At 39.4% G+C, this 15,845-nt stretch overlaps 2 protein-coding genes across 2 annotated transcripts; one reads left to right on the forward strand and one right to left on the reverse strand.

Annotated features, from left to right (window-relative positions):
* The first annotated feature begins 88 nt into the window (after positions 1–88).
* On the forward strand, positions 89–3,435 carry LOC130076422 (microfibril-associated glycoprotein 4-like). Its single transcript, XM_056241497.1, has 7 exons — positions 89–96; positions 178–387; positions 1,457–1,553; positions 1,648–1,786; positions 2,886–2,919; positions 3,003–3,038; positions 3,111–3,435. Exons 1-7 carry the CDS (start codon positions 91–93, stop codon positions 3,366–3,368), a joined length of 780 nt encoding a protein of 259 aa, XP_056097472.1. The 5' UTR covers positions 89–90; the 3' UTR covers positions 3,369–3,435.
* Positions 3,436–8,775: 5,340 nt separating this feature from the next.
* Positions 8,776–10,897, reverse strand: LOC130076423 (uncharacterized). The gene is made up of 2 exons (XM_056241498.1): positions 9,940–10,897; positions 8,776–9,839 (listed from the first exon to the last, which is right to left on the reverse strand). The coding sequence occupies exons 1-2, from the start codon at positions 10,706–10,708 to the stop codon at positions 8,776–8,778; spliced, it is 1,833 nt and encodes a 610-aa protein (XP_056097473.1). The 5' UTR covers positions 10,709–10,897.
* Positions 10,898–15,845: the final 4,948 nt, after the last annotated feature.

The raw sequence follows: 15,845 nt of genomic DNA on the forward strand, positions 1-15,845 counted from the left end.
CTGATGATTTTTTTGGTTTGATTTCTTCCAGATTTAAAAATAAAACATTGATTATAATCTGCAGTGATCAGCAGAGAAGATACTGAGACGATGGCGGTAAGTTCGTTCGTTCACATTTACAGCGACTGTTTTTACTTTTATTGTAAATGAGGAACTTGATCAGTCGTGTCTCTCCAGATGACGGTGTTTGTCGCGGCTCTGCTCTCTGTTTTCACGGCGTCTGTTGTTTGTGTTGCTGATGGATTCATGCCGGTCGACTGTTCTGACCTTTATAAAGCAGGACAAAAGCTGAGTGGGATTTACTCCATCTATCCAGGAGACGTTCCTGTCTGGGTTTACTGTCACATGATCTCAGATGGGAAAGATGAAGACAACGGAGGATGGACGGTACGAATGTGACTTTAGATCAGCAAACACTAGGGATGTAACGATTCACTCGCAACCGGTTGAAAATCGATAAAAATGTGTGACGATTCAAGTCGGTTGAAATGTTAAACGAATCGCGATACACGTTTTAAACAGCAGGGCGCGTTTACTATAGCCTACTGTGAAGTTGTGAACCTCGCTTTACAATAGCACAATAGCAGCGAGCACACACTGGCGTGAAGCTAGCGAGTGTTTTCACTTCATTCATGGAACTTGATCTTGTGTGAGCCAAGCTCAACTTCCATAGGAATGAACTGAAAACGCTCGGTTTGCTCCGCTCGCGCCGCACCAGTGTGTGCCATAGACTGGTGTGCACGTGCCGTCAAACAGTAGACATGGCTTTGGCGACGGCAAGCGTAGATGTTGACGTTGACTCATTCAAATCGGAGGTGTGGCGGCATTTTGACTTTCCGTAGACTAATAATAATCACCACCGTGAGTAACACCAGTCACCTCCGTTTTCATGTAAAAGTCATTAATACTACAATTGCGAGAGCCACGGAGATCACAAGGTGCATCAGTGTTTCCGTGGCAACCAGGTGTTGTATTTATTTTACTATCTCTTTCTCTAAATGTGTTTTTTTTTTTACTCTTACTAGTGTAATGATACAAATTATAACAAAATTAGAATCTTGCCTTTATTACAATGTAAAACCCCTGTCAATCTGGTACTACTAATTTTACACAGTCTTTTACATAGTGTGCGAAGGTACCAGTGTCCAGCCTCTTGACCAAACAGACAGAAAGACTGAGTTGAAACAACCTTGAAGGGAATTTTTTTAATGTAGTTTTATTATTTGACAAATATATTTTAAATTAAAAAGAAATGTGCAGCATTTTGTCTGAGAAATAATAAAACGGACACTTTTGTCTTAAATCGCATTTGTTAAAAAAATCGTGAGAAAATCGTATCGTGAAACCAGTATCGTGAATCGTATCGCATCGTGAGATGAGTGAATCGTTACATCCCTAGCAAACACACATCAGAACACACATTATGAATCATATATCCTATATAAACCCATCACAGGTGATTCAGAGGAGAATGGACGGCAGTGTGAATTTCTATCGGCCGTGGAATCAGTACAAGAGAGGATTCGGGAATGTGGAGAGCGAATACTGGCTGGGTAAGATCTCACAGCGTGTGTCCGTTTGTGTGGATGATCATGTGTTTGGTTGAACAGGTTCTTCATGTGTGTGTGTGTGTGTGTGTGTGAACAGGGCTGGAGAACATGTACCAGCTGACGCGTAACAGAAAGTACATGCTGAGAGTGGATCTGGAGGACTTTGAAGGAAGGAAGGGTTTTGCTCAGTACTCGTCCTTCTCTGTGGATCCTGAATCTGACGGGTATAGACTAGGGCTGAACGATTTTGGAAAATAATGTAATTGCGATTTTCTTTAACCAATATTGCGATTGCGATTTAATATGCGATTACTTTTTAAGTTCGTTATCTTCTGTATTATTCGACAAAGGCAAGCAATGAATCATTGTATAGTAGGGATGGGAATCTTTAGGCACCTCCTGATATACTTTTTTTCGTAATTAATATTATTAACAGTTAAAAACTTTATTTGTGTAATTATACGCATATTTAAAAATAATCATTAAAAAACATGTTAAGAATTTTAAATAGGCTATATAAATATAAAAGCTAGTAAATAAAGAGGAACAAAAAAAAACATTACAAGCAATAAACAAAGAGTGCTTTCAGTATTTAAAAGTAGGCCGTCTGAACATTTTCCATTCAAGAGCTGTGAGTGATTTGTCTTCTCAGTTTAGATATGATAAGCTGCATTCACACTAGTGCACAGATCCCATTTGAAATATAAGATGTGGTTTGTCCTGTTGGTTTAAAATGTCACTGACCGCGTTTACATTCATTTCGCATCATAAAAGCATTTTGAGATGCCAGTACATTAACCAATGAGTCGCTCACAGCCGCATGCGCGAGCGCTCTTCACAAAGCGCGCGTGAGTATTTTAAATTGAAAGCAGCCTTCTCAGTGATTTTCATATTTTTAATATATAAGCCAACTGCATTCCAAAAGACATAAATAATGCCTTAGTAGAGCATTTGTGAGGAAAATTCCGGCAGGCGAGACCGCAACATCAAGCAAAGCGGCAACCAGTGCGATAAAGCCCGCGAATGTCCTTGTAATTAGCTTAAACCTTTCCGAACTTTATGAAAGATTATTTTTCGTAAGGTTCGAGCGGTTTCGTGTGTGTGTGTGTGTGTGAGAGAGAGAGAGAGAGAGGCAGAATACGGCTGTTTCTAAAGTACACGCAGCGTCATCACGCATCTGTTTAAAAACTAAGCTCAGACTCGATTCTGAAATTCTCTGAAAATATTATTGTACATTATATATTAATTATATATATATTTTACAACAATATCACATAAATCAAACATAAACTGTTCTTTCCTGTATGCCGTGCCAAGTTGATGCTACATCTGCAGACTGCTTTTCTCTCGCGTGTCACGTGACCAGAGTGTAATCGCAGCTTTTGCAGTTTAAAAATCGCGTTTCATCATATCGCGATATTATCGCAAATGCAATTAATCGTTCAGCCCTAGTATAAACGGCATGTTTCAGGATTCACTGATGGAGGAGCAGGACACTTTCATACATACTCATGAAAACACATTTCCATTGAGTTATTGTCCTCAATGATGCTCTTCTCTGCTGGCGACTCTTTATCGGGCCATAATGATCAGAAGTTCTCCACCTTTGATAAAGACCAAGACTCCTATGGAAATAACTGTGCTAAAGAGTATCTCGGGGCATTTTGGTACAAATTTTGTCACAATGCAAACCCCAACGGTGTGTATTTATGGGGAGAAGACGACACCCATTTCGGCATTGGTGTTGTTTGGTCAAGCTGGAAGAATTATGTTGTTAGTATGAAATCCATCAGCATGAAGATCAAACGTGTGTCTTAGAAACACTAGTATTTTACAGAAGCAAACATCTGCTATATAACAAGGTTTTGCTTTCCTTTCTTAACCATGCAACTGTAAACCAATAATTGTCTGTATTTTTTGGTCAGCTCTTTGCATTTACTATTAAAATAAATCAACACTTATGTCGATGTGTTTATTTCCTCAACAAACACCAGAAACTCTGAATAAGGAACAAGTGCAAACTGTAGATAAACAGACTATGAGAGGAGAATATTCCTCTCTAAATCACAAAAAAAAAAGCCCACTAAAATCCTTTTTTTTTTGGCACCCTACATTTACCAAGATAAATCATACATGCCCGAGGCTATAATCCCTGCCGATCGGTGCTGCAATGATTTAAGGTATTGAAAACTTAAATTCTGTTCTTTTTGGGTCGTGTGTCCCCTTACTAAAAGAAGTTTATTCAAGTGTGCTATTAGTATACTTCTTTTAAACTAAAAATAAGAAAGTATACTTTCAGTCTATATTTTATACTTCTCAAAAATATACTTTATGTACTTCTCAGAAAAATTACACTTTTTAAAATTACACTTAAGTGTACTTGACTTATACTGAGAGAAAAGTCCTAGTATATTCGGCCTGTACTTGTGCTCAATCTTTTGATCGAGATATACTTAAAAGTATATTTAAGTATTCAAAGTATACTTGGCTTGTAGTTGTTAACTCAAGTTTTGATCGAGTAGCCTATTAAATATAAATTTTTTACATAGTTTTTCATATATAGTCTTATGAAACTTACATTGTTTGAAAATATTGATAAGAATATTGATTTAAAACAGATATGTTTCTAATTCTGCGTATCGGAATTTTTATGTAGGCTAGTCCACTGGTAGTGTACATAGGAATTTACTTTAATTCTACTTTACTCTTTCCCCACCATTGACTGAATTTTCCAGCTATCCATGTTTCCACTGTTGTACGGTAGGATGCGCTATGACATCTTCTAGTACAGAATCTCCAGATCAAAACACAGGAGAAGAAGAAGCTGAAACAAGTGATAGAAAATTGTAAAATGAAAAAAATGTTAAATAACGTGAACATTAAACAGTGTATAAGTCAAAACTGCTTAATGTTACCAAATGAAATGTCGAACCATGAAGAGAAACCGTCTCGGTTACATATGGTAACCCTCATTCCCTGAAGGAGGGAACGGAGACGCCTCGAGACCGACGAATAGGAATCTCGCTAGAGAGGCCAATCTACTTCGAGTGAAACTAAACAAGCCAATGCACAGTGGCGTGCAATCATTTGCATCAGCTGCACCCCATCCAGCCCTATAAGCCTCTACACCTTCTTGCCTGGAAGGACGATAGGAGGAGGCTTACACAGAGTGTATCTGTCACTGTTGTTTCGTAATAACCCATACAGTGAGATTATTGGATAACACTAGGAAGCATGCCCTTCAGTTAGGAAGGAGGACGCTGCGAAAGGCACTTACTTCAAGGAGTTTTGTGGGGAATACATATGGACTAGCCCGAAGGCTGTACTACATATGAGATAGTGGGTGACTTAGCCCAAGGGAAAGACACGGGCTTCCGTTAGGAGCAGCCGTGGAGAATATACACATATGGGATTCCCGTAGGATATCCCGAACCCAGCCCAGATCCGGTTCTCAAGGATTCAGCGGATAAGTGCCTGGTGCCGGACGCTCCGCCATGTCCGGGCCGAGGGGTTTTGGAGGACTCAACAGATTTTTACTCTGGAGCAAAAGGGTGCACAGTAGGGTGCAGCAAGACGACTGAGCCGGGCCTCTCGGTGCTTCTACCCGTTTAGGGTGAGAACACGGGAGGAGACCGGCTCTACACGTAGGCTATAATATCTAGCGAACGTGTTAGGTGTCGCCCAGCCCGCAGCTCTACAGATATCTGTTAGCGAGGAGCCACGTGCCAGCGCCCAGGAGGATGCAATGCCTCTCGTGGAGTGTGCATGTAACCTGAGCGGGCAGGGCACGCCTTGTGCTTGGTAAGCCAAGGCAATGGCATCCACTATCCAGTGGGCCATCCTCTGCTTGGAGACAGCCTTTCCCTTCTGCTGGCCTCCGTAACAGACAAAGAGCTGGTCTGAGGTCCTGACGCTTTGAATTCTGTCCACGTACGGGACAAAGCAAAGCCAGGGCTGGGTCTGCCTCTTCCAGGGGCAGCGCTTGCAGGTTCACTACCTGGTCCCTGAAGGGAGTGGTAGGAACCTTGGGCACATAGCCTGGCCGGGGTCTTAGTACTACGTGGCTGTCACCCGGCCCGAACTCTAGGCACGATTCGTCGACCGAAAACGCCTGCAGGTCCCCTACGCTCTTGACAGAGGTCAGTGCAACCAGCAGCAAAGTCTTCATGGAAAAAAGCTTTAAGTCTACTGTCTGCAAAGGCTCAAAGGGAGCATCCTGAAGTGCTCGAAGCACCAGGGAAAGGTCCCAAGAGGGTATGGAGGGGGGTCGAGAAGGATTTAATCATCTTACCCCCCTAAGAAACCTGACAACCAGGTCATGCTTTCCAACTGTTTTGCCATCTATGTGGTCGTGATATGCTAAAATAGCTGCAGCATGTACTTTGAGAGTGGAGGGAGACAGCCTTCGCTCCAACCCTTGCTGGAAGAAGGAAAGCACAGACCCTATTGAAGATCTTCGGGGGTCTTCTCGGCGAGAAGAACCACTCGACGAACAGGTTCCACTTCAGGGCGGAAACACGTCTTGTGGACAGCGCCCGTACTGTAGTGATGGTGTTAAGTAACTCAGGGGGTAAGTCACCTAGAACCTCCACGTCCCGTCCAGGAACCAGACATGGACTTTCCAGAGGTCTGGATGGGGGTGCCATAGGGTGCCCCGTCTCTGAGTCAGAAGATCCTTCCTCAGAGGAATGGGCCAGGGGGGGACTGTTGTGACGTGCCAGCCTCCCACTGCCAGCACGTGCCTGCCCTGTAGCTGCCTTATCAAACGAGATGTACTGCTAGCAACTCGAGGCAATTGATGTGCCAATGCAGTTGGGGGTCCGTCACACCCCTAACACTGCATGCCTGTATCTCGGGACTCGGCCGTGAAGCCAGTGCTGAAGCGGTCTCATATGAAGCAGGCCGAGCGGGGTTACCGCTGCTGCCACTGCCATATGCCCCAGGAACCTCTGAAAGAATTTCAGTGGAACCACCGTCCTGCCTTTGAACGTGTTCATGCAGTTCAACACCAACTGAGCGCGCTGCTCTGTGAGGCACGCTGTCTGTGCGACCGAATCCAAATCCATACCGAGAAAAGAGATACTCTGCACAGGGGAGAGTTTGCTCTTTTCCCAGTTGACCTGAAGACCCAACTGCCTGAGATGCCTGAGCACGAGGTCCCTGTGTTCGCATAGCTGATAAACTTTGTGGATTAAATATGTGATGATGAATACATGGTCTAAAGCATGTTCTGTTTAGTTGTTTCTGTCACGTCTATAATAGTTAGTCACTATGGTTTCGTTTGCATGACTATGGTCACCATGGTTTTCATTGAGCATGATTCGTTTGCGTCATAGCGTGAGTTACGTGAAGGGGGAGGAGCATCGCACATGGCATGAGCAGACAGGTAGGCAAATTTGACTGCTTGTTTTAGAAAAGCATCATTTTGGAGACTTCATATATTCTATGTTATATAAGGCCCAAAGTGTAGAGAAACAACGCTTGGTTTATTTTATTTTTTGGATGGACGTAAGTGAACTCATTTTCGGGAGTGTTGAATTTGAGTATGCCTACATTGAATTCGTCAGCTGTAAATGTGCACCAACAAACTGGGCCCCAACAATAACAAACGACCGTATATTTGACTGTGTCACTGACTCGTGTATATTTCACTGCGTCACTGACTTGCAACTAATTTGCATACTGAAAGGAAAAAAAACATGTTGTGAATCTTCAAGTGTGTTTAATTTGTTTTGAAGGAAATATTGTTTTATTTTCCTTATTGCTTTGCATGTTTCAGGAGAAAGGGAAAAAAGTAAAAAATGCAAGTGAAAAAAACATAAAAGAGAAAACAAACAATTCTGAGACAGGGAAGTTGATTTGTACATTTTATTTACAAGACACTAAGTAATTTACATATCATTGGGTATAAGTGTTTATCTGTCTTCATATAAAAAAGGGGGTTCCTTGTTTTTCTTTTAAAGGGGGTTATCACATTAATGTAAAAATCCTTAACATTTTTTAATGTTTTTATCCTTAACATTTGTATTCTGGTATTTCTTTGGAGTTTGGCAAGCTAATTCATTTAACAAGGTACTGATTTCTGGGAAACAATAAATAAGGATTGTTTAATTTAGTATTTTAGTACAAGTATTGTGTAAGTGGTAGGCTATAGCAAAAAAAAAAGGTAATTTACGTCAATTTTAATTTAAAGAAAAAAATACCGGCCAATTCACCATTCAACTGCCGGGAATCCAGGTTTTCTTGTTTGGGAAACTTTTAAATTAACCACTAGGGTTAAAGGGGTCATATAATGCCATTTTTATACAAGTTAATATAATTATTTAGGGTCTAAATATACTTATTGTAATATACTTTAATTAAAAATTTTCATTAGTATTGTAAGAAAACACTAATTTTAACTGGTCAAAAACAGCTCTGGTTTCACACGCCATTTAAGTGCATGTGTCTTTAAATGATAATGAGCCTTGCTGACTCCGCCCCTCTGTTCTGTGGGGCATTTTGACACAACACACGTGGAGTGTTGCCTTGACAACAGTTGAGGTTACATTTTGGAGAGAGAATGGCAGCGGGAGTCTCTGAGGACACATCTGTGCAACAGTATCAGTTTGAACCGGAGTCGGACACGGAACAAGATGACGGCCGCTAAGAAGTTTGACAATTAAGGCTTATATGATGATTATATTTTTATCAAGTAGTCATTATCATCTGATCACTTTTTCTCTTGCTTTTCTTGCCAAAACAAACAGATACAACAACCAGAGAAAAACACTGTTAAAAGTCTAAAAACTACCCAACAAAAGGAAAAACTGATCACCATAATGGTGACTAAACCCAAACTATTATTTTTAATAAAACATCAACAAAAAAAAACCCCTCTTTTAATTCTCAATGAGAATAGAAATAAAGTCAGTCTGGTTAGTAATAAATGAAGCTGGTAATGCTGTTTGTGGAGTTGTTTAATCCTCCTCTGCTGAGATCTTCAGAGATTTAATGTCTTCTTTTATCTTCAGTGGATTTCATCTAAGACTGTGGCTGGAAGTCAGTTGTAGTTCCTGTGTTTCTCTTTTCTTCAGTGATTCTGCTTGTTAACAGCAGGTGTTCATCACTAATGCTCAATCATCACTTAGCTAATCCCTTAATTATCTCATTAACTTTAACTCTGATTCAGAGTTACTTTAACATTCTTTAGAGTGGGACCATGTGTACTCTGAGCAGAGTTAGTTTAACTCTGGGGATTTTGTTGTGTACATGATTTCTTGCTTTCAATGAAAGAAGCAGGTAGTGATGCTCCACTATTAACAGAGGCCAGTGCTGCATTTCCAGCAGCTACGACTCCTGCCTTTAAAGCTTCCGATAGTGTGGCTCCTTTAGCAATAGAGGCCAGTACAGCATCTCCAGCAACTGCTGCTCCTGAGATTAAAGCTGGACTTAGTGTTCGTGCAGCAACTACTGCTCCTGAGATTAAAGCTGGACTTAGTGCTCCTGTAGCAACTGCTGCTCCTACACACACTGTTCCCACTAATGCCACTCCTTTAGCCTTAGTTAACAAACTCATTCTTTCATCATCCCTTATCTTTTCTTCTTCTTCTATCTTCCGTCTCTCCTCTTCCTCTCTCGTCCTCTTCTCTACTTCCTCTATTTTCCTCTGAGCTTCCTTGTATATCTCATTTGTGTAATGGTCTCCTCCATTCTCCTTCACCATTCTCTCTATCTTCTCCAGCAGTTCAGTGACCTGTGATCGATTTTCTTCATCTGTGTTATTGAACACATGATAACCGCCTTTACACTTTATAACTAGATCATTAATCCGCTTGTTTTTTGTCAGAAACTCCTCTATAGGTGTTTTTAACTGATCTCCTCTAGTGAACAGAACGATTGTGTAACAAGCAGCTTTTTCTCCAAAGTTCTCCTGAATCCATTTCATTGTGTGTTTCTGTTCCTTTGTGAATCTGTCGTCCAGTCTCATGACCAGCAGAAACACATGAGGACCAGGAACAGACATGTAGACACACTTCACTAATTCATTCTTCAGTTGATCTTCACTGATTGATGTGTCACACAGTCCTGGAGTGTCGATCACTGAGACGTTTCGACCTTCTACCGTCTGCTGATGTTGTTGGCATTTCTGAGTCACAGATTCAGGAGAAAATTCTTCTTTAAACTCCTTTCGTCCCAGGATGGTGTTTCCTGTGGCGCTCTTTCCAGCTCCAGTTTTACCCACCATCACGATCCTGAGATCTGTGTGCTTTCCAAGTTTCATATGTCTGTTCTGTATGGACTGTGACACTGGGTTTTAGAGCAGACAAATAAGAGATTATGTTTAATTTACTTTTCAAGAAACATGTCGTGATATTTTGGAAAAGTGTAATAAAGTACAAGTTCTCACCTGCTTGGGTTGGATGATGTTCTCTTGCTGTATGTTGTTTCTTCTGGTCCCATTTTCCTGCTCCGCTTGTTTCCCAATATTTTTCTGGGTTCTGGACTGTATTTGTTTCTGTAAAAGAGTTTCTCTGTGATTTGACTGCCTCCTCTTCATCATGCCTGTTTTCGTGTGGACCTCTGGAGAATCTGTCTTCATATAATTCAGTTATCTCAATTTTTGTCACTATTTTTGCAAAATAATCTTTCTTTTCAGTCACACGATGTGTTGTGCTCTTTTCCTTTAGACTGTGCACGTGAATCGTCTCCCGCACTATTTCTATCTGCTCTTGTTTTGTCTCTTGGACTTTCGTTTCTTTCTCTTGTTTTATCTTTTCTTTTCTACCCTTTAGTGGAGTTCTTAAGTAAATGGAAATGTCATAATGCTGGCCATCATTTTGTTTGACGATTTCATCAATCTTCTCTAGAAGCTTTGTGATGTGAGTTTGAATTATCTCCCTTTTACTGTTGATCTCATGATATTTACCTCTGCAGTGTTTGATGAGGTTCTGAAACTTTCTACTATCCATAACGAGCTTCCATTTTCTAAGTGTTATTTTTTCTCTTCCAATAAACAGAATCATTGTGAACTTCAAAGCTTGAGCTCCAAAGTTCTCCTGGATTTGCTCCACTAGGTTCCTCTGCTCCTCCTCAAAGTTTCCCAGGTTGATGACGAGCAGGAAGACGTGAGGACCAGGATAACAGAGGTACAGACTCTTCATCGTTTCATTCTTCATCTCTTCATCAGTCAGTTGAGTGTTGAAGAATCCTGGAGTGTCGATGATGGAGATGTTTCTGTCTTCTATTCTCCCTTTCTGTTTCTCACTCTCTCTGGTTCTGCTCTCTTTAAATGCCTCTCGACCCAGTATGGCATTTGCTATTGAACTCTTTCCAGCTCCACAGACTCCCAGTATCACAATCCTCAGATCATGCGAGTCACCTGTTGAACAGTTCATGTCATTAGCTGGAGCTCTAGATGATTAAATCCCCATGTATTTTTAGCTATTTCACCAGACCCATTTATTTACTCATGTACTGAGATGTTAATTTTGTTATTGTACAAAATGCATGTTGTCGACCCTTCGTGCGAGGGTCACACACAAGTCCTGAAAAGTGAAGCCAAAATGTGTCAACTTCCCCAGGTGGCTGGATGCAGATCATAAAGCCCTCTTCACGGACCTAATATGATGTAAGACAAACTAAACAATGAAATTACACTTTTTCCCAAATATGGTTTCTGTCATTTTAGGTAGTTTTAATAACGCTGGTGTAAGTGTTTTCATTAAATTTGTCTTTAGTTAATTATTTGATTCTCTAAAAAACGGGAGTGTGACTTTGTGATTGACGGCCTCTCTGGGTGAACTGAATTTTTCCGGGATTTTCAGTCGGAGATTTGAGCTTTCTACATTTCCATAACTGTATATTTCACATCGACACAATGACAGTCCTTCCAGAAAAACGCAGTTTTTTTTGTGATTGTTGCGGGCAAAAATCCTTCATTATGAGGCCCGTTTTCTTTAAAAATGCAATGGAATATGCGGGATATTTATGCAATTTTATGCGATGAAATTGCAGTAACTTTCAAAAATTGCAGTAACTTTCAAAAATTGCGGGAACTTTCAAAAATTGCGGGAACTTTCAAAAATTGCGGGAACTTTCAAAAATTGCGGGAACTTGCAAAAATTGCGGGAACTTGCAAAAATTGCGGTTTGATGAAAAAGAGAAAAAAAAAGTGATTCCCCAACGCCCTGTTCTCACTAGGCTACTACCTTAATGTAAAGAGTCATTTCTTATTACTTCCTATGATAAGCAAGCATATACATCACAGAAAGTGCTGGAATATTTCAGTTCTCATCTTGTTTTATTTCAGACCTTAATAAACACATCAAACTTACAAAACATTGATGAGTCAAACAAGTTCTGTAGCTTTACAAAAGGAATATGCTACAACTTCTGTAAAAATGAATAAATGAAATATAAAAAATAAAGTGTGCTCCTGTTTTACAGCTTTCAATGATTATGCATTGAATTATGCGATTGCATAATCGCGTTTCTCTGGAGGGACTGCAATGAGTTGCTCAATGAGTTATTTGTAAGCGCTTTTCTGAATACTCAAAGAAACTTTACATAGAATCATAAAAGCAACAAAAACCACATCAAATATTAAAAACACTGAAAACACACCGGGCAAAAAACACACCGGACTAAGCTAAACGTTAAATGCAATTTTAAAAAGGTGAGTTTTTGTCAGTGATTTAAATGTTGGAAGGCCAGTGCAGAAAAGTTTTGCCATATTCTTAATGGATATTATCTAGTTATTTAAAATAATTAGTAATTAATTCAATATTACTAACCATCGGTTTCTGCGGGGGTGAGGGCGGGACCTTGATATCGCGGCTCCACTTCACACTCACTGCTGCGCAGACTCGCGCTCCGAGATGTCAGCGGCATATTAAGACTTTGGCGGCTTCTCTTTTCTACAATGGAAGAGAGTGAAGGTGCATCGTCCAACTTTTTTTTACAGTCTATGGATGTGCTTAGTATCTCAGTACAATTAACTAACATCATGCCCCTCTAGCTAGCTAGATGGTTAACTATCCAACTAACTAGCTAACTAGTTAACAAGGCAAACACTCTAGCTGGTTAACTAGCCAACTAACTAGCTAACTAGTTAACAAGGCAAACACTTTAGCTGGTTAACTAGCCAACTAACTAGCTAACTAGTTAACAAGGCAAACATTCTAGCTGGTTAACTAGCCAACTAACTAGCTAACAAATTACAACTTGCTAACTTGCTAAAACTAACTAGCTAGATAACTAGCCAACCAACTAGCTAGCTAACTAGTTAACAAGGCAAACATTCTAGATGGTTAACTATCCAACTAACTAGCTAACAAATTACAACTTGCTAACTTGCTAAAACTAACTAGCTAGATAACTATCCAACTAACTAGCTAACTAGTTAACAAGGCAAACATTCTAGATGGTTAACTATCTAACTAACTAGCTAACAAATTACAACTTGCTAACTTGCTAAAACTAACTAGCTAGATAACTATCCAACTAACTAGCTAACTAGTTAACAAGGCAAACATTCTAGATGGTTAACTAGCCAACTAACTAGCTAACTAGTTAACAAGGCAAACACTCTAGCTCAGGGGTCTCCAACCTTTTTTCATTTGAGAGCTACTTTTTAAAAATGAAAGTGGCCGAGAGCTATGTACAATACTTAAATCTCCTAAATAATGTCTCATAACTCATAGTAACAGCTATCCAAACTGTTTTAGACCTAAACGAGTTTTTGTAGGCTTATATATGTCACCCTTAAATGTCAGAGAAAAGAACAGAATCAGAGATTTAATTTTTTTTATAGAAAATTGTACTTTGCATATTATACTGTAAACACATAATTATAGTTGATTTTATAGTGCATCATAACTAGAGATGAAATGGCATGAAAATTTCCTTTCATGATTATAGTGACCAAAATTATCACGGTTATCACAGAATCCTGTTAAAAAAATACTACTAAATAAAATCAGTTCACCAAGTTATATGTCGAAAACCAGCAAATAACAAAAAAATAGCATCAATATGCTCTTTTTGTTTAAATAAACATTAAAATAATAACATTAAAAATGATGGCCAGATTTTAAAGGAGTGTCTTGCAACATGTTATCTACTAACATGTACAAGTTCAAATAAAGTTTTGACAAAAAAGGTTTTATAAAAAAATAAACCTCACATATTTCAGCCTTTAAATAATTTTTATAAAAAGAATGAGTCAAAAAAGATAAATTACGGACATTTACAATTCACATTAGCTTATCTTTTATTATTAATAGTAAAATTCATGTTGATTGAGCTTTCAATGTTGTTACGGAAAGGGTGAAGCTGATTGGTTGGATCTTGTCACATGACCTGCGGTGCGCTCTCAGCATTCTGAAAGGTTGAGGTGTTTTCATCTCGCTGCGCCTGGGAAAAATGAGCACGTCGCTTCAATTATGAGCGCGCTTGCCCAAGCGGCTACATTTGAAATAACGAACTTGAGCGCGCAAAAGACGCGATATGTGAACGGCAACCTTGGCGAGCTACTTCCAATCAGGCCACGAGCTACTGGTAGCTCGCGAGCGACGTGTTGGAGACCCCTGCTCTAGCTGGTTAACTAGCCAACTAACTAGCTAACTAGTTAACAAGGCAAACACTCTAGCTGGTTAACTAGCCAACTAACTAGCTAACTAGTTAACAAGGCAAACACTCTAGCTGGTTAACTAGCCAACTAACTAGCTAACAAATTACAACTTGCTAAAACTAACTAGCTAGATAACTAGCCAACCAACCAGCTGGCTAAATGAAAACTAACATCATGCTACTGTATCGTGATATCAGTTGGAGTGCTGTTTATACTTTTAGCTCACTTTTTGTTGCATACATTATGCATTATCCGTTTATTTCGTTGATTCAAGTTCACCAAAGAGTCCCATAACCAGGGGCGATTCTAGAATTTCAATATTAGGAGGGCTCAGCCTCCAACGAGGGTTTGATTTAAAACATATATTTTAAAATATTGTTTGTACACTAGGGTAGGCATGAACAATACAGAACAATAGGTTCTACAAGTCAATCCCTGAATTTTGAATTAGTTGCTAATCATTTTAAATAACTAGATAATATCCATTAAGAATATGGAAAAACTTTAAATGACTGTAATTGACTAGATTGGTAATATGGGGGTAAACATTTTTTTTTTTTTTTTTTTACATGTAATGTTTTAAACACTTATTTTTTTAACTCTTCATTTGAGCAGTAAAATTGAATTTAAAGAATATCTACATTTATCATTTTCATTGATGAAGATAACATGGGAAATGTGCCATGCTTCAGGGGCTGTTGACACGACACCGCCTTCAACTAAAAACTTGAATTTTTTATGCGTTTTGGTCGTTCGTTTACACGACAGCAGCGGTTTGGGGGCCTGAAAACACAAACTTTTGAAAACCGTTTTCAAAGTGCAAGTTTTTGAAAACAGTGTCCTCGTTTTTGTGGATCCTTGTGATCGTTTTGACAATGGTGTCGTCTGTACACTAAAAAACTCACAGCAAACCGTATCCGTTTAAGCATTTCATTGTTTTGTAAACGTACCCTTAGTAGAGGATTTCTGTCAATTACGTACGGATGGAAAACAAACAGTTTTAACATGAACATTACATGACCACTATAACCCGTAGATGGCGGCAGAGGATCACTCGTGAGCTTATTTGCGTGTTTCGCTTTATTATAAAATTAATATTATAACAAATTTTAGCAATTTTATTGCACTTTAATGCCGTGTAGATGAAAGGAACTTTATAAAATAAATAAGCCCAGATTGTACAGTGGATGGGAAACCGTCTTGAATTGCTCCCACGTCATATTATGTTAACTGCATTTATGACAAAGAACTACACAGATGGAGATATTAACAAACTAGCAATAAATGCACACGCATTGTCCTCCGCTGTTGACACTGGGGAAGAACACGCTGAAGAACGCAGACTAAAATACGGGACTGATCGTTTTCCACACATTGCCTTCATTGATCATCAGGCTTCTCACTATTAGCAGCATCACATCTGTAACATCATCATTACACCGAGGAAAGATAATTATCATTTTTTATTCTCCAAGTTGCAGCAAATAGATGAACACTTTACATCCCTGTAAATATCAACAGTGTCATAAATGTAATAATGGATGATTCATCTTTTATTTATTCTGGTTATGTAACATTGTGAAAACTGACGTATGAATACAAACATTGAGACTGATGCTAAAATAACGTCTTGAGCCACTAACAGGCTGTGTCACATTCCTTTAGTTTAAGGCTGGTGATTC

Source organism: Rhinichthys klamathensis, unplaced genomic scaffold (genome assembly GCF_029890125.1).
Source record: "Rhinichthys klamathensis goyatoka isolate OS25496 unplaced genomic scaffold, OSU_Roscu_1.1 h1tg000650l_1, whole genome shotgun sequence".
Taxonomy (NCBI): Eukaryota; Metazoa; Chordata; class Actinopteri; order Cypriniformes; family Leuciscidae; genus Rhinichthys; species Rhinichthys klamathensis.

Excerpts from the sequence above, each read along its gene's own strand:
- LOC130076423 (XM_056241498.1), bottom strand. The coding sequence starts at position 10,708 with ATGAAGAATGAAACGATGAAGAGTCTGTACCTCTGTTATCCTGGTCCT. Across the intron at positions 9,840-9,939 it reads ACATCATCCAACCCAAGCAG|TGTCACAGTCCATACAGAAC; the intron begins GTGAGAACTTGT and ends TCTAAAACCCAG.
- LOC130076422 (XM_056241497.1), top strand. Across the intron at positions 1,554-1,647 it reads GGAGAGCGAATACTGGCTGG|GGCTGGAGAACATGTACCAG; the intron begins GTAAGATCTCAC and ends GTGTGTGAACAG. Across the intron at positions 1,787-2,885 it reads TCTGACGGGTATAGACTAGG|ACTGCTTTTCTCTCGCGTGT; the intron begins GCTGAACGATTT and ends CTACATCTGCAG.